A 24,090-nucleotide genomic window follows, 5' to 3' on the forward strand; every position below is an offset into this window, starting at 1 on the left:
GGGTTAGGCACCCCCCTGGGGGATTTAGGTTTAGGCAGCGGGGAAGGGGGGGTTTAGGGTTAGGCACTTAGAGGGGGGATTAGGGTTAATCACTTGGGGGGGGGAGGTTAGGGTTAGGCACCCCTAAGGAGGGTTAGGTTAGTTTATACTTACCTTAGCGACGATCGGAATTTCCAGCGCTGTTGGGCTTCTGCTGCCGGGAACTCTGCTTTTGTCGGCCAGGCGCTGCCGAGAATCGAACCGCCGGCCATGCGGCCGGCGGTATTTCATACCGATTCCGTACTCATGGCTGTTTTAAACATTTCAAGGCCAAACATCCGTCTCAGGTGGGCTTCTTGATACTCCACCCTGTGAATGGTGAGGGAAATACAAAATGGACACAGACCTGTGACCTTGGAGACAAGGTGGGCACTTGTAAAGGAAAACAATGAATACAAGCCTTGTTTACTGGATCTCCTCACTAGGCCAAAGAGCAGCAGTAGGTGCAAATACAAGCACTGGAAACAGGCTACAGAGCTCCTAGTGCACTAAGCACAGACATATGCCTTTTATTGGTAAGCATATAATATGATCTGTGCCATATATAAGTGACTCTACTCACACTCTGTCCCTGATGTATTTACATGAGTTCTAAGTCCCTAATCTGCGCTTTCCTAATGGGAAATGTTACTACTTCATCACATCCAGCTCAGCTAAAGTGGCTTCATTGCATCAGATTTCAATGTATGACATGACATCATCTTTGGACATTACTATCTCATACTGAAGCTAGGTTTGACTTGATATGGGACACACTTCTCCCACCTATTATCTAAATAGATTTCCCAGTGGGATAAATTGAAGTAGGAGATCAAGCCCTCTATTAGGAAAATGTAATAAATACCCTTCAGTAACAAAACAGAAATACATTTAGAGGGGTTATTTGCAAGTTGGAGTATCATAGATATGGACTATTGATGTAAGCTCTTGCTGATTTATTATAATGTTATTTTTAAATTTCACACCAACTGAAGTGTGTGTTTTACACTTTCCTAGTGCTTACTTCCTCAAAAATTGGCAAGTAGATTATTCAACCCTGTTCATGCAGTCATGTTTCTATTAATGTTTTTTATGTCATTTGGGTTATTTAATCATAAGTTTTATGTCTTTATTATTGTGGACTACTTATCACTGGATTCATGGTACTGTAAGTCCTTGAGCGCTGCTAATCTTCCTTTGTTTTCCTTGTTTTTTTGCTCACCTATTCCGGGATAATCCCTATTCTCTCCCCTCTCCTCCTCAGCGCCCCGGTGTAGACGTCTGGTTGCTTTTTTGCATTCCAAGCCGCCCTGCTGGATTACATAAATTGCGTCATTAAGCCCCATCCACCTCAGTGCTCAGTGTAGTGAGCTGGGCTTAACACTGTCATTTATATTAGCATATGATTAACTGCCCATAACTTTATGATGTAAGACTTTATAAGCGGGGTGTGAAAGTATGGATTTAATACATTTCAGTCACTGCTTATTTGTATGCAAAGACAAACCATTGGCAAATCTAAATGGGGAACCCTGCCCTATGCAGATTATATAGCCACAGCGACTTCATTCCTATATATAGTACTTGGATTCTAAAAGTCAAACTATGTTATAAAAACTGATTATATGTTTTTAATGTATTTTTCTGCATTGTGCTAATTAAGTAATAAACATACATTTTCTACACACAAATATAACATCACTTGTGTTTACTGTAAAGGTGCGTACACACTGGGTGATTAAAGTGGACGACTGAATGGACTTATCATCCATTTTTAACACCAAAACGATGAACGATAACGGCAATGTGCGTACCCGCGGGTCGTTCGTCATTATCGTTCAACGGGTAAACATGCAGGCCAACCTGACGATATTGTCAGGTTGCTGCATGTTGGGGAATGGGGAAGAGAACCCGGCGCTGAACGATATCGTTAATGATATCGTTCAGCCGGTGTGCTCAATGTCATGGACGACATTGAGCACACCCTGCCGGGCACACACTAGACGATATCGCTCAGGGAGCATATCGTCTAGTGTGTATGCTCATTAAAGGTGCGTACACACGACGATATTTTGCACAAGTCGCCCAATTTCGAAGCATCGAAACGTCAAATCGTGTGTCAAATCGTGACTGTCCACTCACGATGCCGATGCACGTACCCATGGGTCGTACATCTCATCTTCAGATCTTGCCTACAGCAGACAAGATCTGTCAATCTCGTACACGACGCACTGGAAATCGTTAAGGATGCACGATATATCGTTGGTCAGATTGGAGACATTTTAGCACCATATTGTGTCCTGGAGTGCCGGGGAGAGTTCAAGTGAAATCGCTCACGATATCGCATCGTGAGCACATCGTCTAGTGTGTACGTACCTTAAGTCCTTTTTTTCCTCCAAACATCTGCCCTTGTTTCCTGACTGTGCGTATTGTTTTATGCAGTATTCCATTCATCGCATCCCCAGGAGCAGAGAAGTCCGACAATCCTGGAGTTCGTCTTTGCTGACTACATTACAGTCCTTATTTTACTCTGTTCCATTAACTGTTCGGTTGAAGCCAGACTTGGTAAGTACAAGAGCTAATGTCTGGCATAATCTCTTATCATTAGGTAAGCAAGTGTATCTGTATACGAAATGCTACTTTACAGTGTCAGCAGCTGTGACACTGTAACATAGCGTTTTGCATGCAGATACACCCGCAGCTGCAATCAGAAGATAAGCATGCTGCATATCATGCTGCATATCATTTTAATCAGCGAATAAGATGCATTTGAAGGTGATAAGTCGTACGAAAAGACTCTCGGCAGTCAGGTCACTTAGATCACATTTCTTCCTCATTCTGTTTTTTTGACCTGAACAGCAACAATTGCGCCTTTTTATGCTTTGAGTTACTGCAATGTGGATGAATATCTAGAACAAGGGTTGATATAGATCAGTGGTTTTCAAACACGGCCCTCAGGACCCCAAACAGTTTGTTTTCCTGGTCTCCTCACAGAATCACAAGTGAAATAATTAGCTTCATAGTGTTAATTCTAGGTCTGGCTCTGGGCAGGGTGCCGGACAGTAAAAAAGGGCACTGTTACGTGTCCCCCGAAAACGGGTGCGGCCTCAATAAAAGGGGGCGTATTCATAAGGCACGTCCCTTTTCATCACTCTTGGAGGCATGTCCAGCACTTACGGACATGCTGGTTAGCCCCCAAGCTCTCACCTCACTGTGAATAGATGCATGCGCATGGCTTCTACTCGCCGGCGATGAGCACTGTACCGTAATCATCCCCCCCCCTCCCCGCGGGACACTGTGGCCTGCGTTTGGGATAGCACCTGGCAGGCAGTTTAAGCAGGATGTCAACAGGTTGGGCAGGGCGCATTTTGCCGTTTTAAAATCTGGCAGGGCACGGCGCCCTGCTAAAACGTCCAGGCGGGAAGACTACTTTAATATGGATCTTTTAAAATGTGTCAGTTAGTAATGAATACACCTGGGCACCTGCTGGGTGACCTGGAAAATGTGAACTGTGTGGGGTCCTGAGGACTGAGTTTGAGAAACACTGATTTAGGCCCTCATTCAGAGCCGTTCGCTATTTGTGGTCGCTCGTTTAAAAACAAGGGGTGGCTATTCAAATGATCCGTACGCACATTGCAGTCTGTTCACACCTCTAAGTCTGAACGAGCGAGCAAAACATACGCTCGTTTATTTGTTAAAAACGCCCCCTGGCCGCTCGCATCCTACGTCATGTCCGCTATTTATTAGATTAATCGAGTACATCGACCAGCGTATGAACTATTCGCTATTCTGGTGGTTGGTGTTTGCTACCACAAATTTGCGAGCAGTTCTGGCTATAAAATAACCCAGTGACGTGGTCACTGACGCTGCTGTTTTAAATATGCACACCCATAAAACGCCCGTTTTGACCTTTAAGCACGCCTGCGTTCGGATCTCCACTCCCCCATTTTCAAGCACCTTCCCCTGTTACCACCCACATACGCCTCATTCTGTCACTCAAAATAGCAGGCACTCGCTATATTGCGTACCAACGATTTTCGGCCGCACTGACTGGTTCGCGCATGCGTACTAAAAACCGTACGCATGCGCAGATGTGCAAACATCGCTCGGAACGAGCGTACTGCCGCTAACGAGCGGCTCTGAATGAGGGCCTTAGATCCTTGCTTTATCGAGTAGGTGTACAAATGTACTTATTGACCGCAGTGTGTGGAGAAGGGCAGACTAAGAAAAGTCTGAAATATACATTATTTCTATGAAGAGATTTGTCTTTATCCTAAGAGGCGGGATGGACTGTAGCAGAAATATGTCAACATCCAATTGGCAACGTAATGCTGGGTACACGCCTGGCCGACTTGTCCGCTGACCCACGTATCCGATCAGTACGCCAACACACACCAGTTGGCCGGTCGACGTGTCTTAAATTTGCCCGCCCTGTTGAGGTGTCAGTGTCGCCAGTCCCTGCAGTGATCGGCAGGTCGCTTGTACACACAACCAGATGCACCATTATATCTGCAAAATATATCGGCTTCGACTGTGCTGCAGGGCCAATGCGATATGTCTGTGAACGACATCGTTCACAGACCTATCGTCTGTACACATGGACATTTGCACTCTGCGATATGTTGTTTGACGGCTGAACTAACGACCTATCGCATAGTGTGTACCCAGCATAAGTCTTAGCAGTTAGCCACAGAAACTTATGTGATACTGTTTTATAAGCAAAAAGAAAATGCAGTGCTAATGTAAGGACAGCTGATGTACCAGAATAAAATAAACATTTAAATTAATAAAACAAACTAGTGCAAATAGCAGAGAATTATTACATTGTAAGGCCACAATAGATTAAAAAACACTATTGGGATTGTAATGGCACAAATAAAATATATATATAACATGTAGAGGGGCACTCACAACAGAAATAGTTAGCCGGGGTGCCATCCAACATCATAATAAAACCAGAGACCCCCTTGTGAACCAGGGATCAGGCGGCACTCAGCGGACTTAAAAATAACCCCATCAAACTGTGATTTATTCCATCTAATCGACGTTTCAAGGCAATCACAGTCTTTTCATCAGGATATACATAAATCACAGTTTGATGTTTTTTTGAAGTCCGCTGAGTGCCCCCTGATCCCTGGTTTTATATATATATATATATATATATATATATATATATATATATATATAATATGTGTGTGTGTGTGGTTTTTTTGTTTGTTTTTTTTAAACATGTGTTATATACAATGTGTGTGCATTATGGTTTATACTGATTATTGCTGATTATATTATTTTGCTGCTTTTTGGTGCAAGCAAACATAAGCAATATATTAGTAACCTCACATCCCATAGAGTATCACCTTATTTATAATTGATTCTGTCCCTTTGTTTCTCTTTAGTGTGATATGCAAGAGAAGTGGTCATTACTGGCTTATTTAATTAAACATGTATAGGGAAATTTTAATTGACCTGTTTATTTTCCTGCTTACCTTTATAAAGTGACACAATTTGGACTGCTATTTGATGTTCTCACATTATTTGTATTTAATATACACTGGTCCCCATCTCAACAGTCATTAACCAGGCTTTACAGCTGCTACACAACATGAACAGCAGTCCAGCCTTGATTTTATACGTAACAACCATGAATTTGTCCTGTAGCCGGCTGTAAAATTATCTTCATCAATTGCACAGCAGGGAGTAACAAATGGAGTAATTAAGAAATGGCAATTTATTTAATATTTTAAAATGAGTAACACACAGAAAATTACAACTTAAATGACAAAGTATTAGATTACTTTGCACTATGCTCACTAGTAATTATGACTTCATTCTAGCAGTCCTAATAATGAACAATTCTTCCCCTTTAGTGCTCAACATTTTTATAGGGGCACAAAGCTAGGTCTAAAATAGCATAAACGTGATACAGGTATTTGTTACGTCACCATAAAATGTGCAGTGTTTATCTTTAGAGATTGTACTGTAGTCTGAACTTGGCTGATGTGTAAATCATGGCGCTCTGTTTTCTGGGTGTGTGGGACGCGATTTCTCACCTTATTTTTCATTTTATAGCTCTGCATCATTCTTTGTTGATGCTTTGTCTTTAGATACAAAAAACCTGTCTCTGGATTTCAGTATTTTTTGTTTTACAGAATAAAACCTTGGATTTTTGTTTTTCAGGCTAACATTAGACTAAACCATTGGTATTTGTTTTTAAAAAACCTTTCTAAAGATTTGAAATAACATCATGCTGTTTAGAGCACTAAAATGCAGTGGTTCCTGTTCTATTACACGGAATAATACTTTTTGTCAACAAAGAATCTATAAATAGGTTGAATAAATAAGCCGTTTCCTCTTATTATTTCTTTTAATAATTGTAGTTGCAGTTAACCCTTCCATCCCTGTATCACAAGACCCTCCTAACTGCATAAATCCTCAGAGGACACAAAGGCACTATAAGCTCTTTTCCTGCTTCACAGACCGGAATCATTACTTTGTGTTACATTTACGCAGTAATGGCTTGCTCTTAGACAGTAGGTCCCCTATGTATTGATCGTTAAAGTACATGTGCTTTATTCTTGTCTAAGCTGTGTGTGTGTGTGTGTGTGTGTTTGTGTGTGTATATAATATTTTAGTTGTTTCAAGAAAGAATTAAAGTTACAAGGCCGTGTGTTGTGCAATAGCTATTTGTTTGCAGGTATCAGAATCTTTACTTACAACAGCTGTCTGCCTGGGTCACATTGAAAAACTTCTGCATTTAATTTCGCTAATTTTGGCAATACTATATTGATATTTAATATACTGATACTTTACTGATTTTTTTTATTATTGTTCTAAAAAAAAAAATCTGACCTATTTTTTTGTTTGAATTTTTTTTCTTTATTTTATCTGTTATTTTTATATATTTAGGGTCCATAATAGTGATTATTTTGGAAACAGAATTGGCAGCAAGTATCAAAATTTGAGACACCCAGCAATTTTGGCTAATTTTTGAAAACCACGATGTGGTCTATGGTTAGAGCCAAATATGTGTTGTTTTATAATGTACTAGTAGTATAGACGCAGCAAATGCCTCGTCCCACCACCTTCCTGCTTTACTAACCCCCTGTTCCGTGCACAGTGGTCTTTCTTTTCTGGTGGTCTATCCCTTGGGTGAGAACCATTGGGTGGAGAGGGGAGGCGCTGTTCTCTCATGCAGAGGCATAGAGATTGTCATACAGAAGATTATAGTATAGGGCCTTCTTAGTCAGAACTTCCAAATGGCACAGTATCAGGCAATCACGTGATAGTATCCAGGATGATATACTAGTAAGAAAGGTTCCTTGCTCATGGTGTGTGATGTTATAAGTTTCTTACAAGACAGGGAGCTAGGGATTGTTGAATCTGTTTGTAACCTGGCTGATTTCTTGTAAATGAACTGATGTAATAATACAGCCCACATGTTAATCTATTCCTGTGAACAACACAGTGACACAGTCGAGAAAAGTGAAATTAGAGATTGGCTGGCAGCCATTGTAATCATTTCCTTGCAAATTAAGCTATGAGCATATTATTGGATGATTATTATTCAAATTCATACCACAGTCTCCAGTACATCTCTTTCTGTGTCTGTATCTGGTGACATTGAGATGACATTCCCAGGCAGTTATTAATGACCCCTCTAGTACCTCTGCGATTACATCTGAATCAGCAAATCTATAGAATCTTGAGGCCGGCCAGTGTTCTGCTATGTTGTATTTAATCCCTTCATATACAAATGGCCAGAGCAAAATGTACATTTTTGCAATGCTCAGGCTAGATATAACTTTTGTTTAGTTTTTAGTTTATATGTTTTATTTGTATATTTTTTAATGTATATATTTTTTATTTGGAACAATACAATTGTTAAAATATCTTTAAATCATTTCCTGAACTTGAGCAAACAAAATGACAGGCATACATACATTTAATTTAAGGTAGTGACCGTACTCTCCCAAGCTCATGACTTTATCCCCATTGTTCACAACAACCTGGTGACCCAGTCTCTGAGACAGAAATCAGCATGTGTGGTCTATCTGATCACTGTTCTGGTCATTCGGTCACGCCAAACTACCCGATCACACTCTGGGGATCTAAGTATCTAAGTATGGGGAAATCTAAGTGTTCGTCCAGTTCACACACAGAAAATGCATCAATAAGAATGAGCTTTGAACACTCAATTAAAGGCCGCCAAGATTACTACTGAGTTATTAATTAGTTCTCTTTTGGGTTATAAACATGAAGCAAACAATAACCCTTCTAGAATATTCAGTGGCCCAGCACATAGAATTTGTGGTTATCCTACCCTGTATGAAACCTTTGTTGCCTTAAAGAGCATACTGGAAAAAGACGGTTCTTGTTGCCGCTGAATTGATAATGGTAACTTGTTCTGTGTGCTGACATTTGGAAAATCTTGTTCTCCTGTGCTGTGGATAATAATTATGTACTGTCATTACCAGAATAGTCAGGGAGACAGTTCTTTTTTTATTTAGAAACTTCATGTCCAATATCATTCAATGGCCAGTGTTTTTTGTTTATCTTCCTTTTTCCGATTGATAATAAATTCATACACAGCTGTAGTGCACTATTACAGTCAGATGTACCCCAAATCTCGTCAATACCTAGTGCTATTCTACTTAGAGTCCCAGGGAATGAACTATAGGAAAAACGACATAGATCCAATTAATGTGAGAGGATAAATCTATTGTTTGTTGCTGCCAAAGTGAAGAGATCTGGTATCCCTACCCTGTATCTTTAGTAGTAGCACGTTTGATTAATCCTCAGACGCAAAGTCAGGGCATTGGGGTGCCATCCAACCACCCCGTGTCACGAGTTATGCATGAAGATTACTCAAAACTCTGAGGGAATGGTTTGCTTATTAGATCATTTCAATTCAGAAACACCCCATATTCACTATTGCAGAAGAGCAATACAGCCAAGTGCTGCAAGTATATCTGCAATTTAAATGTAATATATCCATTTTACCAAACATGATTTCTCAACCTTTTCACCAGATATTACCTACTAACTTTATATTTCTACAGAAACTTGTGCTGTGCTCAGCAGTAGGGCATGATTTTCTTCTCTCCCGCAACGTCTGGAAGACTCATGAGTTTCGGTGAGTCCTCCCAGACTCCAGGGAGAGTATGCCAACCTCCAAGACTTTGCATCTCTTTCTTAGGAAGTGGGCAAAGCCATGATGACACAATTTGCATGATCATATCCTTGCCCACGTTGTGAATCCCATCATTGTATAATGGTGGCAGTCATCACATCATTACTTGTCCCAAGTCTCCTATGAGATCGAAGAAAGAAAATTCAACTGTAACCAAGTATGGCAGTAGTGGGAAGAGGGAAACTTGATGTTAAAATTCAACATTGGGTATAGATTTGGGGGGTTTTTAATAGAGAAGACAAAATAGGGCATTCTGCACAGTTGTAGTAACAGCAATGACTCCTTTTCCTGCATAGGGCCGTATTCAATTAGCGGCGAAAATATCGCCATTTTTTTGCGAAAAATGGCCGTTTTTGCCAAACAACAGGCGAACACGCAATTGGCGAAAAAAAACTGAGATAAGTTTTCTTCATCCCAGACCAGGTGAAAAAAAATGCAAAATCCCTATTTATGGCTAAAAATGGGGGGATTTCTTTCAGAACCCTTTGGACACCCCCCCTAAAATTAAATTATCATTAAGGGGGGGTGTCCAAAGGGTTCTGAAAGAAATCCTCACATTTTTAGACAAAAATAGGGATTTTGCTTTTTTTTTCGCCTGGTCTGGGGATTTTTTCGCCAATTGTGTTTTCGCCTGTTTCTTGGCGAAAAACGTCTGTTTTCGCTGCTAATTGAATACAGCCCATAGGGCCTGATTCAGACCCGCTCGCTAGCAAGCGGCCGCTTGTTGCAGACGATGTTCGCTAATGTGCGCATGCATGTAGTTCGCAATGCGCGTGCGCAAACTAGTAGGAGCGATCATATTTTGCTCACTCGCCCTGCAAAGACAGCCCAATGGAATGAGTGACAGGAGAGGCCGTTTGTGGGTGGTAACAGGGGCAGGGCAGTAGTAACGGGGGAGTGGAGTTGCGGACGCAGGCGTGCCAGAGTGTTTCCACGCCATTTCTGGGGCGTGCATAATTAACAGGCAGTGTCATGGTACACGTCATGTGGTTGAATAATACACTGAAGTGCTTGCGGTAGGGTACAGTCAATCGCAAGTGCTGCGGTCAGATCTGATGTAACCCAATGTACCGATGGTTGAATGCACTTCCTGGAGATGACGTACGCTAGTGGGTGGCTAAAGACAGGCTGGTGGGCGTCTGTAAACACAAAGTGATCGCCTGCCAAGGCATAGTGGGCGTCCTTGTGCCTTGCTGAGCGAGAGGCTGCCTTGACGTCACTTTGCAAAATTGCCATACGCTGAGAGCGAGCGCCCGCATCTAGTCTTACTATTCTACTTCCACACCCACAGTTGCTCCTACTAGTCAACCAACTTGGCAACTTGTTTTTGGTTCTTTTTAAGGATTATTGACAGAATATTAGTTATTACTAGAACATCTGCAGTATTACATCTGTTCTTCCATATAGGCACTCTCCTTTCAGATGACACAAGTTAGGCTGGGTCAGAGAAGCTTTTTTTTTTTTTTCTTTTTTTTTTTAAGTCCAGTGGAGGTTAGGTTTTTTTTTCCCCCATAAAAGACCCTAACCACCTTGTATAAATGTACTAAGCTCAGTTCAATGTGAGATCTATTTAATAAAAAATGCAATCATTTCTTATGGCTGCATAACACAGCAAAAAGAGACAAATTTAGGTTGCAAGTTGTTATTAGGGTTGTGCAGGCTCGGATTAGTTCGGATTTGCCCGCCAAATTCGATATTTTTTTTTTCCCCGCCAAAATCGTGTCTCAGAAAGAGGCAAAACGTCATCTTTCATGGACAAACATCATCATTCCTGGACAAAAGTCTATCCTCTCAGCATAACATTCGATATCGGGGTACACCTCTGAAAAGCTAAATTGACCTTGACAGCTGTCCCCAATGAAGGCAGTTTGACTCTGACTATCTACAATGATTTCATAATGTTCATTCTAGTACTCTGCACCTGTCACAACCCATGCAGTTCCCCTTTTCAGTTTCGCTGTCTGCTCTGGTGCTTCTAGCAAACTCTGGTCTGTATAGCAGCAGTTTGTTGCATCATCTGAGTGTGCTATAAGCACCAGAGCAGAGAGTGACACCCTAGGCAGGAAAGAGGAACTGCAAGAGTTGTGACAGGTGAAGGGTGCTAGAATGGGGATGTAGTTATCCCTAGCTGGAATGCCAGTTAGGGATTTATGACAGGCGTCAAGATACCGATGCTGGAATGCAGTACGGGCACCTGTCCTCTTAGCCGCGGGTGGGGGGGGGATGGAGAGGGTTAGGTTTAGGGCACCCCAGGGGGCCTTGGGTTTATTCACCCCTTGGAGAGGGATAGGCTTGGGGAAGGGGGGGTTAGTAGGTTTAGGGTGCGGGGAGGGGGGGGTTGGGTTTAGGCACTAATGGGGGGAGGTTAGGGTTAAGCACTAGGGGGCAGGTTAGGGTTAGGCAACCCTAAAGGAGGGTTAGGGGACTGACTGATTGACTAACTGACTGACTTAAGGTGCCTACACACTATGCGATGTGGTCACGATGCGATCTCGTGTCCGATTTCCCTTGAACTCTCCCCAGCAGCTCCCCGGCAGTCCTGGACACGATTTGGTGTTAAAAAGTGTCCAATGTGACAAACGATCTATCGTGCATCCTTACCTTTTTCCAGTGTATCGTGTCCGAGATTGGCAGATCTTACCTGTAGCAGGCAAGATCTAAAGATGTGATGTGCGACCAGCAGGTACGCGCATCGTGATCATGAGTGGACACTCACGATTTGGACATATTTTACACGATTTGTCATTCCGATGCGTCGAAAATCGGGCAAATCGTGTAAAATATCGCCTAGTGTGTAGGTCCTTTACTGACTCATCAACCCCCAGCCCAAACCCCTGGACTGAGAAACATGAAAATCTGGGTGTATATTCCTTCCATGACCTAGGTGCCCACTAAGAAAGGTTTTTTTTCGAAATTCGACTTGTAAGAGGGTGAAAAGGGCTAAAATATTTGCTCACCCTGTGCAATGTCCTGACTGTCTCATCGTGGCTACAGCAGAGCTCAATATTCAAACACCAAAAGTGCTGCACATCACTGACAGTTTGTGTGACTCCCATATTTGAGTAGTGAGGGAAGGGAATGGGTTACACTTGCTACAGAGGTGAGAGAGGAAAATGTGTAAAGCTGGGTACACACCTGAAAGTAGTATCTGCAGATTGACTGATTTGCAGATATATCTGCAGATGATGGTTGTTCATACACACTGAACAACCATCATTGCCATCTGGTCGGGGGTCGCATCGTGCCCCCATCCCCGGTGGCTTCTGAAGCAAGTGTACAGGCATTCGGCTGCCTTTGGCTGTGTTGCACAGCCGACGCAATATGTCTGTGAACTACGTCATTCAGACATATCATCTGTACACACTGGTCAATGCACACACGATTTAATGGCCATTCAACTGAAGTTGTAGCCAGCATTACAACAGCAGTGAGAGGGAAATGTGTTACTATAGAGGTGAGGGAAGGGAACGTGTTACTACACAGGTATAGGAGGGAATTGTCAGTACACAGGTGAGGGAGGGGATTGTCAAATGTGTTACTATAGGGCGAGGGATGGGAATGTGTTACAACAAGGGTGAGGGAGGGGAATGTGTTACTACAGGGGTTAGTGTGGTACTCCAGAGGTGAGGGAGGGGAATAAGTTACTAGAGGTGTGAGTGAGGATAATGTGTTACTACAGGTGTGAGGAAGGGATTGTATTTCTACACAGATGAGGGAGGGGAATGTCAAATGTGTTACAACACAGCGAGGGAGGGAAATGTGTTACTTTAGAGATGAGGTGAGAGAGGGGAATTTGTACTATAGCAGTGAGGGGATGCAATCGGGAAACCGGCTGCCTTAATACCGACAGCCGGCTTCCCGACTGTCATATCCCGGCGAGGGTGAAATGCCGGGCGTCTAGATGTAGACGCCTGACATTTTCCCGAAGCCGGGCACCACGAGTGGACAGCCGCGGGGGGGAGGGTTAGGTTTAGGGCACCCGGGGGGGACTTAGGGTTAGGCTAGGGGGAGGGAGGGTTAGGGTTAGGCACCCCCCCGGGGGACAGGTCTAGGCAACGAGGAAGGGGGGGGTTAGGCTCTTGGGGGGAGGGGTGAGGTTAGGGTTAGGCACCCCTATGGAGGGTTAGGGGGTTAGGTTAGTATACTTACCTTAGGGATGATTGGGATTTCCAGCGCTGTCGGGCTTCCACTGCCGGGAACTCTGCTTCGTTCGGCCTGCCGATGCCGGGAATCGAACCACCGGCCATGCGGCCGATGGTATTTCATACCGATTCTGCAGTGAGGGAGGGGATGCATTCTATAGAGGGGTAGTGTTGATTCTATGTCCGGCGCAGGGCAGGGCACTGCACCGTAGAAAAGGCGTTCTCACATGCGCTGTCAAAAAGGGACATCATCATGAGAAAAGGGGTGTGGCTTTAAGGCATGTCCCCTTTTCATCACTCTTGGGGGTGTGTCCATCACTTACGGACATGCTGTACTGCCCCCAAGCTCTCACCTTGCTGTAAATATTCATCGGCGGTGAGGGCTGTGACCGCAACATCACCCATGGGTGGGCTCGGCATCCGGCAGGTTGCTTTAGCAAGGCACCGACAGGGCGCCGTCATAAGGGTGGGGCGCATTCTGCCCTTTTGAGATCATACAGGGTGCGGCACCCCGCTAAAACAGCTTAGCGGGAATGCTAGAGGTGGTGGATTCATGTGTTATTGGAATGACGAGATGGAAATGGAAACAGTAAATATCTATGGTCTACCCAGGTGAAACTGGGTGCATCAGCTAGTTTTATCATATTCTGTCACTGGCAGGTGTTCACTGATTGGGATTAAACCAACGCGAGGTGGTCCAGTTGGATCCTGGCCAGTATTTAGGGGGTTAGGGTCCCGGTCGGATCTATCGTTGGTGTATGTTGGACAGAACTTTGACCTGGGGAGCCTGTTCTGAGCCTTCCACTGGATGGAATTGGACAACATCACATAATAAAACTTAATAACTTGAAGATTTAAACCCGGGCAGCTACTTGGTAATATATTTAAACATGCAACATCACAAAATAAACAAACCTAATAAATATATCAGAAAGTGTGCAAACGCAAATAGTGAGACGCTGCCTAGAGCCTATCCACGTGTAGAGTGTGTAAATTTCGAATACAAAGTAGATAAACGTCAGTATATAAACATTCTATATATGAAGAAGGATATATGAATATGCTGCCGTATATACTGGGTAGTCACCCCAGGAGCATACTATATAAAAAAAAGAACTAAAATAAATTAGATTACACGGCACCTGACTATATCATTACACTTATTGTGTTATGTATAATAAGCAGATGCAGCAGGATCTATTGTTTTGAAAAAGGACACAGTAATAAAAACTGTAATAAAAACTGTGAGCAACCATTTTGAGAATAAAAAAACACATTTAATACGCACAATGTGCAATCTAAAATATATTCAACAACCATATATATATATACATAAATCAATCATATAGATAATGACAACATGTGCATGGGGTATATTCTAAACCACCAGAGGGTGTACCCTTACAATTATTTGAAGTACAGTAGTCATGTAGAGTCGTTTTTCTGGTATAACCAAATCCTGGAGTCCCTTCCTATAATGCTCTCACCTTTTCATATTAACTAAAAATGGAACATCGGAAAGGAAAACTGACTAATACCCCTTTTCCACTTCCTAAAAAACTGGGGTAATTGCCGTGTCTACCCGGGACTCAGCTAAGTGGAAACGGCTTCATGGAAAAAATCTAGAGTCTTCTGATTCAGGATTTCTTACAAGGTATTGAGCAGATTTTTTGCGGGTAAAATCCGGTAACACTGCAGTGGAAACACCTACCCGTTTTTCTTTTTTGACACAGGTAATTGCAAAAGCCGCTGATTGGTTATTCCAGGGTTCTGGCTGCTGATTTAATCACCCAGGGACCAGAGGAGATGCCTGAATAAAGGATGTAATTAAAAATGTCATTAAATTAAATAAATCATGAAATTAAAAAAATAATAAATAATAAAAGATGACATTAAAAATGTCATTACATGTGGATGTCATTAAAAATGCCCTGAATAAAGGCCATTTTTAATGACATCCACAGGTTTTGCTGGGCTTACCCGGGTTCAGTGGAAATGGAGGCGACCCAGGAAAAACCCAGGACGAGGGTGCAGTGGAAACGGGGTCTAAGCCAGGTGCGGCCCTGCAAAATGCTGGGTAAAAAATCCCTGCATTTTGCTGGAAGAGGGGTAATGGTTAAATCACATTTTTTTTGACACAGATACACTTACAAGAAGCACAATAAAAATAGATAGTCGATATCTCCAGCTGCCTACCAGGCAACTGAAGAGCAAAAACTTGTCAACAATGGTGGACTGCTTCCGGACACAGGCCCTAATTCGGTAAGAATCACTATTGCAGACCGAATGCAGCTGCGAAAGTATGCTAATGCCTGCCACAGCTCAGCCGGCATAGAGACGCCCACTGCTGCTTTCTCACATCCATAATACCGCGTACTCCTGCGTATACATCAGTACTATTGACGCATCACGCAACATTTACACCAGGTCTGACCAGCCACATAAACTGCAAGTCTTGTGGCACGCAGTGAGTACTCAAGCTGTGTATACAATCGCAGTGGCTAATTTATGCACGCCCAAAAAGTATTTTCAGAATCCCCTCAAGTATCAGTCCATCCAAGCTTGCAGGTGGCGGTCCATGGATCTAGCACCTGCACCATTGACATCCTAAAGCTACAGATCAGTAATGACTTGGGCTGGGGCCTGTACCAAAAATTAAAGTATGTTTTTTGTGGTGTTCATTGAAAATTTTGTTAGTTTTACGCAGGGTTGCATAAATATCTGATTTTTTTTAAAAAATAAAAAATCAACGGATTTATTGGATTTAAATAAGATTTTTTGGGGGGATTTAAATAGGATTTTTTATAAAAAAAAAAATTTTTAAGTAAGCGTTTAAAATTTTTAAACGTTTATTTAAAAAAAAATTGTTATAAATCAAATAAATCCGTTTTTTTGGTTTATTTTTAAATCTGATTTTATGCAACCCTTTTACGTTTATTGTTGTTTACAGACAATGTTGATCCATAAATGCTATATTTTGAGTGCTCCCTCTAGTCCAGAGGTTCCCAAACTTGGTCCTCAAGGCACCCTAACGGTCTGGATAACCATGGTTGGGCACAGGTGTCTTGATTAGTACCTCAGTCATTTGATCTAACCATTTATACTCCACCATGAATATCCCTAAAACCTGGACCATTAGGGTGCCTTGAGGACAGAGTTTGGGAACCTCTGCTCTAACCAACTCACCTTTTTCCTTTTAGCTTTGTTTTAATCACTTCAGATGTTTCAGATTTAAATATGCACCTATCTTCTGTTATAGGGAATGTATTTCTCTTCATTCATGTATAGTGGCAATGTGTAGGGAATAGGTGGAGAGACCGGTGTTACATGGAACCATAAACTGTTTTGTAACAGAGTTTCAGTCAGTATGTTAACACAAGGATTCACATGCATCTTATTCACAAGGAGTCCTGTGATATCACGTGTTTCCCTTCGGCTATGGAGAACAATGGTCAAGATTATTTGACCCAACCTACAACATATATGTATACCTTACTTTATTGTAACTTTGTAACTCTACTGCAACAAAGCCTGACGCTAAGTTCCCTTTGGATGCCCAAAACCACCATGTCCATCCTTAAGACAATTTTTCTTTACCTATTGAGCGGAAACAAGAAGCATTCCCGATCAATAGCACATATTATTAAGATGTTGTTGGGACAATCTAAAAATACGGCCGAACAATGATGAAGATTGCACTAACTTGGCCAAATGTAGTGCAGTTGTTTGGCCTGGGAGCAAGTTAGCAGATTCTTACAAGTAGACCAAGATCCAATGGCTGTACGTGCAGACTGGTATGTCCTTCTCTGGCCACTTTATAATCAAGGCTTAGCACTGAAACACGGTGGGGCCTCAGTGGTATATTTAGCAGTGTACTGTCATTCTGCCATAACTATATGCTCCCTTAGATGGTAAGCTCATTCGTGCCGGGCCATCATTACCTTCTGTTTCATGTCATTGCATGGTACTGTAGCTTGTTTGTGTCATGATCACCTCTGTGTAATATGCCAGCGCTTTATAAGTAAAAGATAATATCATCCACCAGCTCTCCTATCTTTGTATTTTTTTCTGTGGTGGTGAAAAGGGAGTGAGTGCCAATTTGTAGGCATAATTAGGTGAACAAGCTTGTGGTCTGGACATTTTGAGGTGTGCCTTAAGGTATTCTGGTTTTTACAGTTAGGCATGTTGATAGTTAGGCAGTGTAAATAGCACATGGAATGCTATTTATTTGCTGTCATTGGTCCATAAATGCAGCATACTTTCTAATACCCCTTTCACATCGTCAAAATAACCCGGGTTGTTGCCGGGTCGACCCGGGTTGACATGATTTTAAAATACACCAAAATGAATAACCCTGGTCGACCGACCCGGTATTTCAACCCAGGTTAAAAGAAGGGTTAAACACGGGTCGGTCCTGGGTTATTTGGCTCTTAAATGGTACAGACACGGGATATTCGACCCGGGTCTGAGAAAATAGTGCTGATTGTTTTTTTCCAGTCAGCTGACCAGCCTGCACACAGAGCACATGTCTCTGTATTTACATTACTGTCCTGTACTGCACACTTTGGGCCTGAATCAGACCCGGTCGCGAGCGCTGAGCGCTCGCAACCGGGTCCATGTTTGCCCACTGGGCATGCGCACGACGGAGCCTGCTCCGACGTGCGCATGCGCGAGACCCAGCTAGCGACGGGCGCTCCATCGCTCCGGGTCTCGCACCAAAGGGGGCAAGCTGTCGATGGTGATTGACAGCTCGCCCTGTTTGGTAGGCGGGCAGGGGGGGTGGCTGGCCAAACGGAGGCGTTCCAGAAGGAACGCCTGCCGTTTGGGGGCGGCCCCACTGACATCACTAGTGATGTCAGTGGTGAGCTTCCGGCTCTATTTAGAGCCGGAAGCTCACTGGGGCTTGCGGCCAACGAGACCCTACCGCAAGGGTCTCGTCGCAAGCCCGATGGTCGCTATGGTCTTGACCATCGCGACCATCAACCTGGCCGCTCGCAATAGCTGTGCGAGCGGCCAGGAGGCCGAACAAAAAAAAAAACAAAAAACGCTCTGATTCAGAGCGAGTGCTCGTTCAGAGCGTCCGTCTCTGAATCAGGCCCTTTGCACACTTTGCATCTGTGACATGTGCTCTGTCGCCAATGATTGCTGCACTGCAAGCATTCCCCAGCCCCTCCTTTTTCTTTACTGAAAACGTCATCATAATTGTGAGCTAATAAAATCCTTTAAAAATTACATCACACTGTTGTAACATGGGCAACCCAGGTTGAGTTAAAAGGCACCAAATCTGCAATAACCCAGGAATAACCCGGGTTATTATGGCGATGTGAAAGACCCTGACCCAGGTTCAAAACCCGGGGCCGACCCGGGTTTGCGATGTGAAAGTGGTATAAGAAGGCTTAAGGAGAGGACACAAGAGAGCTCATAAATATTCTACAAGATGGCAGCTGGATAATTAGGAGTTATCTTTTACTTCTATTCCCTAGTTGGATGTTACTGTTCTTTCTTCTATTTACCACTGGGGCAAACATTCTCCACTAGTATGTCTCTCCTTACCCTCTGTAGGATATCTCAGAGCAGTAGAGACTGACACATACAGTAACATCACTGGATGGGATCAGATATTTAAATAAATAAAAAATGAAATTTTGAAACAATTTCAGACAGCATTATTTTTAACACATTTCTTTGAAAGAACACACAATTACAATTTTAGGTGGGGATTTTTTTTTCTTATATGGTTCATATATTGATTGTATAGTTCATTATAATATTCTATGGGGGGAATTCAGTTAGGCGCGTTAAGCTGCTTTTTTGCAAAAACCATCTTATCTCGAAAATGTATACTTATTGCGCTATCCTATTAGCCGTGGTTTCTGCGGGTGCGAATTTAGAAATGCAGTTTTCACGACTAAGTTTTCATCACCTCCTGAGCAGGTGAAAGTTGGGGAAAATCCCTATTTCAAGGTAAAACTGTTGGGAACCACTAGGACACCCTCCTTAATGACATGTCATATTTGGGGTGAAAAATAAAACTTGCAAAAAAATTGTTGAATTGATGTGGAACAGGTATATGGGGGTGCTATATGAATGGGACAGGTGTTTTTGAGATCGCAGGTAGTTTAGAAGTGTATTTTGAACGTTTTTTAAAAGATTATTTAAATGACACAAATATATGCTTATAGGCATTTTTATGCATCCTTAATTTAAAGAGAACATTTATTTAAAAAAAAAAAAAAAACACTTTCAATCATTATTTTACTGTTTTAGGAAAATGCATTTAACAGTCATTTAACATCATTTAAGAACCTCAAGTACTTTTATTAGGGCCACTAATACACTTCTAGATCACTTTGCAGTTTTTGGCGGTACAGGCAGAATTCCACTTTTTCACCTATATTTATCACAAGTTAAACCAGGAAGAATTTTTGAGCGAATGCAGGTTTGTGATAGATGCGATAAGCAGAATTTGCACGTGAATGGTGCGAAAACTTAGCGTGCGAAATATTACTTTATTATCGTGGCTAATTGAATTCCCCCCCTAAGTATGCTTCAAGGTTCTCTCCTTTACAGTGATGTCTGAGGCAACTAGTGGTTTTACACAATGTACTGTCCATTTGTATTATAATTTCAGAGCGAAAACTTGTTTGTATTGTTCAAACTATTGGGCATGTTTTGTTTATACAGTAGTTTTTTTTTTTCATTAACATAGGCAACTTTTATGACTGAATTTTAGAATCGTCTTGTAATACTGGAAATAATCTCAGCACTTGGTAGAAAGTTTATGGTAGATACAATTGTTTTTTTGAGTATTATGTGGCTGATTTATTTTTTGATTCTTATCGTTACAATAATAAAATATCAGCTATCACCGCAATTCAGGGCTCGACAAATCCCGGGGGCTAGGTCGCCATGGCTACCAGATTTTGCTGCCTGGCTACTAGTTTTTGCAGTGAGGGAGGAAGCAGATCCTCATCAGCTCCGGCGGAGATTCGTACCTATAGTATTGCAGTGTTCATATCGGAGTGTCGCCTATGGTGGCTGCTGTGCCTGTGTCCGTCCCGGCCTGCACTGATCCTTGCTGTCTGTCCCAGTCTACGCTGATCCTCCTGTACGTCCCGGCTGTCTACTGTCTTCTATCTCCGGCTGCATAGAGCTCTCCGGTAGTAGGGTCTATGGACCTCATTCAGAGTCGGTCGAAACGGCCGCACGGTCGTAAGCCACCGATGTTCGCTAAACTGCGCATGCATAAAGTTCGCAATGCGAGTGCGCAAACTAGCCGCTACAATCAGAAATTTCTCTCTCCTTGAACACAGCCAGGTCGGTAGTTTGAGTGACAGATTGAGGCGTTTGTGGGTGGTAACAGGGGAAGGTTCTTGAAAACGGGGGAGTGGAGATCCGAATGCAGGCGTGCCTAATTATGCGAACGGCGTTTTATGGGAGTGCATAATTAACAAAGTAGTGTCATGGCACACGTGACATGGGAGGTTTTTACACTGACATGATCGTAGAGCTTAAGAGAGGGTATGGTCTCGCTTAATCCTTATATGCCCGGAGATGACGTGTAATGCGTACGAGAAGGGGGCTTATTTTTTGTCGTCCGGCCGCTTCCTCCCCTCGGTCGGCCAGCTGCCGATCCGATCTTAGGGACGCAACATGCGAGTGCATCATTTGCATATCCAGCCCCTTTTCCCGTACGACCGTGCGGCCGCTTCGACCGACTCTGAATGAGGTCCTATGTGTGGCCAGGAATTGCAGAGCGGCTTCAGAGGGATAGTGGTGTGACCATGAGGGGAGGGGGGGTTTTGTTGTACTTTCTGGTACCATTTTATGTGAAATGTGGTCCATTATTACTTGAGGGTTGGCGGTGGAGCAGGGGAGCTGTGCAGAGCAGTGAGGGGACCTCCATTTTACTGTATCCATTCAACTGTCACCATTTTGTGGACTAGTATAGTGTGTATAACAGTTGCATAGCACACAGGACCTCATTCAGAGCCGCTCGCAAAATGCGAGCGCTCGCTCTGAATGAGGGCGGCCGCTTCTATGGTCAGAGCCGGCCTCCTGGCCGCTCGCTAGGCTGTGGGTGACCACACACAGCTTTAGCGAGCGGCCAAGTTGATGGTCGCGATGGTCAAGACCATCGCGACCATCGGGGCTTGCGACGGGACCCTTGTGGTAGGGTCTCGTCTACCGCAAGCCCCAGTGAGCTTTTGGCTCTATTAGAGCCGAAAGCTCACCACTGACATCACGAGTGATGTCAGTGGGGCCGTCCCCAAACAGCAGGCGTTCCGTCGGGAACGCCTCCTTTTGTGTAGTCAACCCCCGCCCCGCCTGCAAAACGGGGTGAGCTGTCGATCACCATCGACATCCGCCCCTTTTGCAGTGAGTCCCGGAGCGAGAGAATTTCTCTTGCTCCGGGGCTTGCGCACGCCCAGTGCGGCCGCTGCGCATGCGCAGGGCCTCAACATCGACCCGCTTGCGAGCGCATAGGCGCTTGCGAACGGGTCTGAATGAGACCCACAGAGCTGTGCTCCTCACTCACTTCTGTAATTTTTTTTGGACGGACGGTGGTCTGGCTCCTACACTTTCATCCTGGCTCCTAGATTTTAGAAAAATTTGTCAAGCCCTGCCGCAAAGTATGAATAAGAAATCACCGTGGGAGCTGAGCAGTTCCTTAGTGCAACAGGAATACAGGCCTGGTGTGGTAAGGGTTGACTTGTACTTCCACATACTCAATACAGCATGGCGTCTTATCGCCAACGGGGCGACCTTGGTGATCCCTTCATTTACAGGGCAAAAGTAAAAGACAAAATAATAGATTGGAAATGTACATTGAACACAACACCTATAATGCATTGCTTGCAACCTCAAGCCTTTGCCATAAACAAAGGCTCCAGCTGGATATTGCAGTAAGAAAAGAGGTGGAAGGAGATGCTCCCATTTTAATTGGAAGCAAAGGGATAATGCAGCAAGGGGATCCAATGTTTACTAGGGAAACAGTCGGTAAGCCAATGGACGGAATGCCAACCGCCGGCTTCCCGACTGTACATTCCCGGCAAGGGTTAAATGACAGGCGTAGAAATCCCGCCACCTGTCTTTTTCCCTACAACGGGAGACCGACACCCAGCTTACCGATCGAAGGTAAGCTGGGAGACGGGCGCGGACAGCCGCAGAGGGGGGGGGTTAGGGATAGGCACCCCCCCCTCCGGGAGGTTAGGGTTAGGCTTGGGGAAGGGGGGGTTAGGGTTAGGCACCACCCCGGGGGACTTAGGTTTAGGCGATGGGGAAGGGGGGGGTTAGGTTTAGGCACTTGGGGGGAGGTTAGGGTTAGACACCCCTAAGGGAGGGTTAGGGGGTAAAATTAGGTTAGCAAATACTTACCTAGGACGATCGGGATATCATGCGGCCAGCGGGATATCATACTGAATCCGTTTACTAAAGGTACATGGGTCGCCCATTGCCTTTACTCAATTTGTTTTCCTTGTAAGTTAAGGTGCCCATACACTGTGCCATATTGCAGCCGATCCAATGGATTGGTACGATATCGCTGCTATATCGTACCGTGTGTGGCATGATATAGGCCAGTGCGCGCTTCTGTTAGGTCGTAAAATCGCATCTCCAGATCTTACTGCATGTTCACTTGATCTGGGGATGCGATGTACGATCCCATGCAGCGCTATGCAGGTGGGGGAGAGGGGTTCTGGGATATCGAGCGGTCGTCCACCTGATCGCTCCGTGTGTGGCGACCGCCCGATATGTCGGCCATCAGATCGCAGGTCGCGTCGCAAGGTTCATATCGCACCGTGTATGGGTGGCTTAACATATAATAAATATTATGTATGTAAATTACATGATGAGGAAAAAAATAGAGCCTGTGATGACATCATCTTGCCGTATTAGGTTATCTGTTTTCCATATATAGATTACACCTACTTCATAAGGAATGCCACTTCACATGTGTTCCATGAAGAAGCCTACAAGAGCATCCGTGTTAGAAACACAGCTCCTGAATTGCCGCATGCTTATCTAACTGTTTTTTCTCTGTTCATTTTTCATAATTCTCAGAGAGGCTCTCGTGAGCTACTGATACATTTATCACTCTGGTGCTTCCATATGTTTGTTTTCTTCAACCACCTAGAAATCTTCCTGTTAGTAGTGTTCTAAAATTAATTTTTATATAGATCATATTACCCCCTAGTAACAGTGATGCAATGGTTAGCTTTGCACAGTACTAGGCTTATGGGTTAGATTCCAACAAGAGATATATCTTGTTTGTGGGGTTTCTCTCATTACTTTGGTTTCCTCTCACACTCCAAAAAAATATACTGATAGGTTGATTGGCTTCTGACTAAAATGAACCCTAGTGTGTGAGTGTGGTAGGGAATATAGATTGTAAGCTCCAGTGGGACAGAGACTGATGTCAATGGGCTCAATTCAATTCAGCGCGATGCTGAATAGCCCTGGGAGGAAGCTCCCAAAGCTATTCAATTCAGCACGCTGTTTGGTCTGACTAAATGATTTCTTCTCCCAGAGGGTGATTCTCTGTGTGACGCATGGGACATATACAGTCAGGTCCATAAATATTGGGACATTGACAGAATTTTCATATTTTGGCCTCTATTCACCACCACAATGGCTTTGAAATGAAACAAACAAGATGTGCTCTAACTGCAGACTTTCAGATATAATTTGAGGGTAATTACATCCAAATCAGGTGAACGGTGTAGGAATTACAACGGTTTC

At 43.6% G+C, this 24,090-nt stretch overlaps 1 protein-coding gene across 3 annotated transcripts in view; it reads left to right on the plus strand.

The window, feature by feature from the left end:
* ALG14 (ALG14 UDP-N-acetylglucosaminyltransferase subunit) overlaps window positions 1–24,090 on the plus strand; it is a 44,495-nt gene that overhangs the window by 10,877 nt on the left and 9,528 nt on the right. For 2 of the 3 annotated variants that reach the window (XM_088446811.1, XM_088446812.1), the window contains one exon: window positions 2,461–2,583. The exons of the other annotated variant lie outside the window; for it this stretch is intronic. In XM_088446811.1, coding sequence (XP_088302937.1) covers window positions 2,461–2,583 — 123 coding nt within the window. The remainder of the gene's footprint in view (window positions 1–2,460; window positions 2,584–24,090) is intronic. 3 annotated transcript variants of the gene reach the window in all.

This window comes from Taudactylus pleione, unplaced genomic scaffold (genome assembly GCF_031769625.1).
Source record: "Taudactylus pleione unplaced genomic scaffold, aTauple2 ptg000406l, whole genome shotgun sequence".
Lineage (NCBI taxonomy): Eukaryota > Metazoa > Chordata > Amphibia > Anura > Myobatrachidae > Taudactylus > Taudactylus pleione.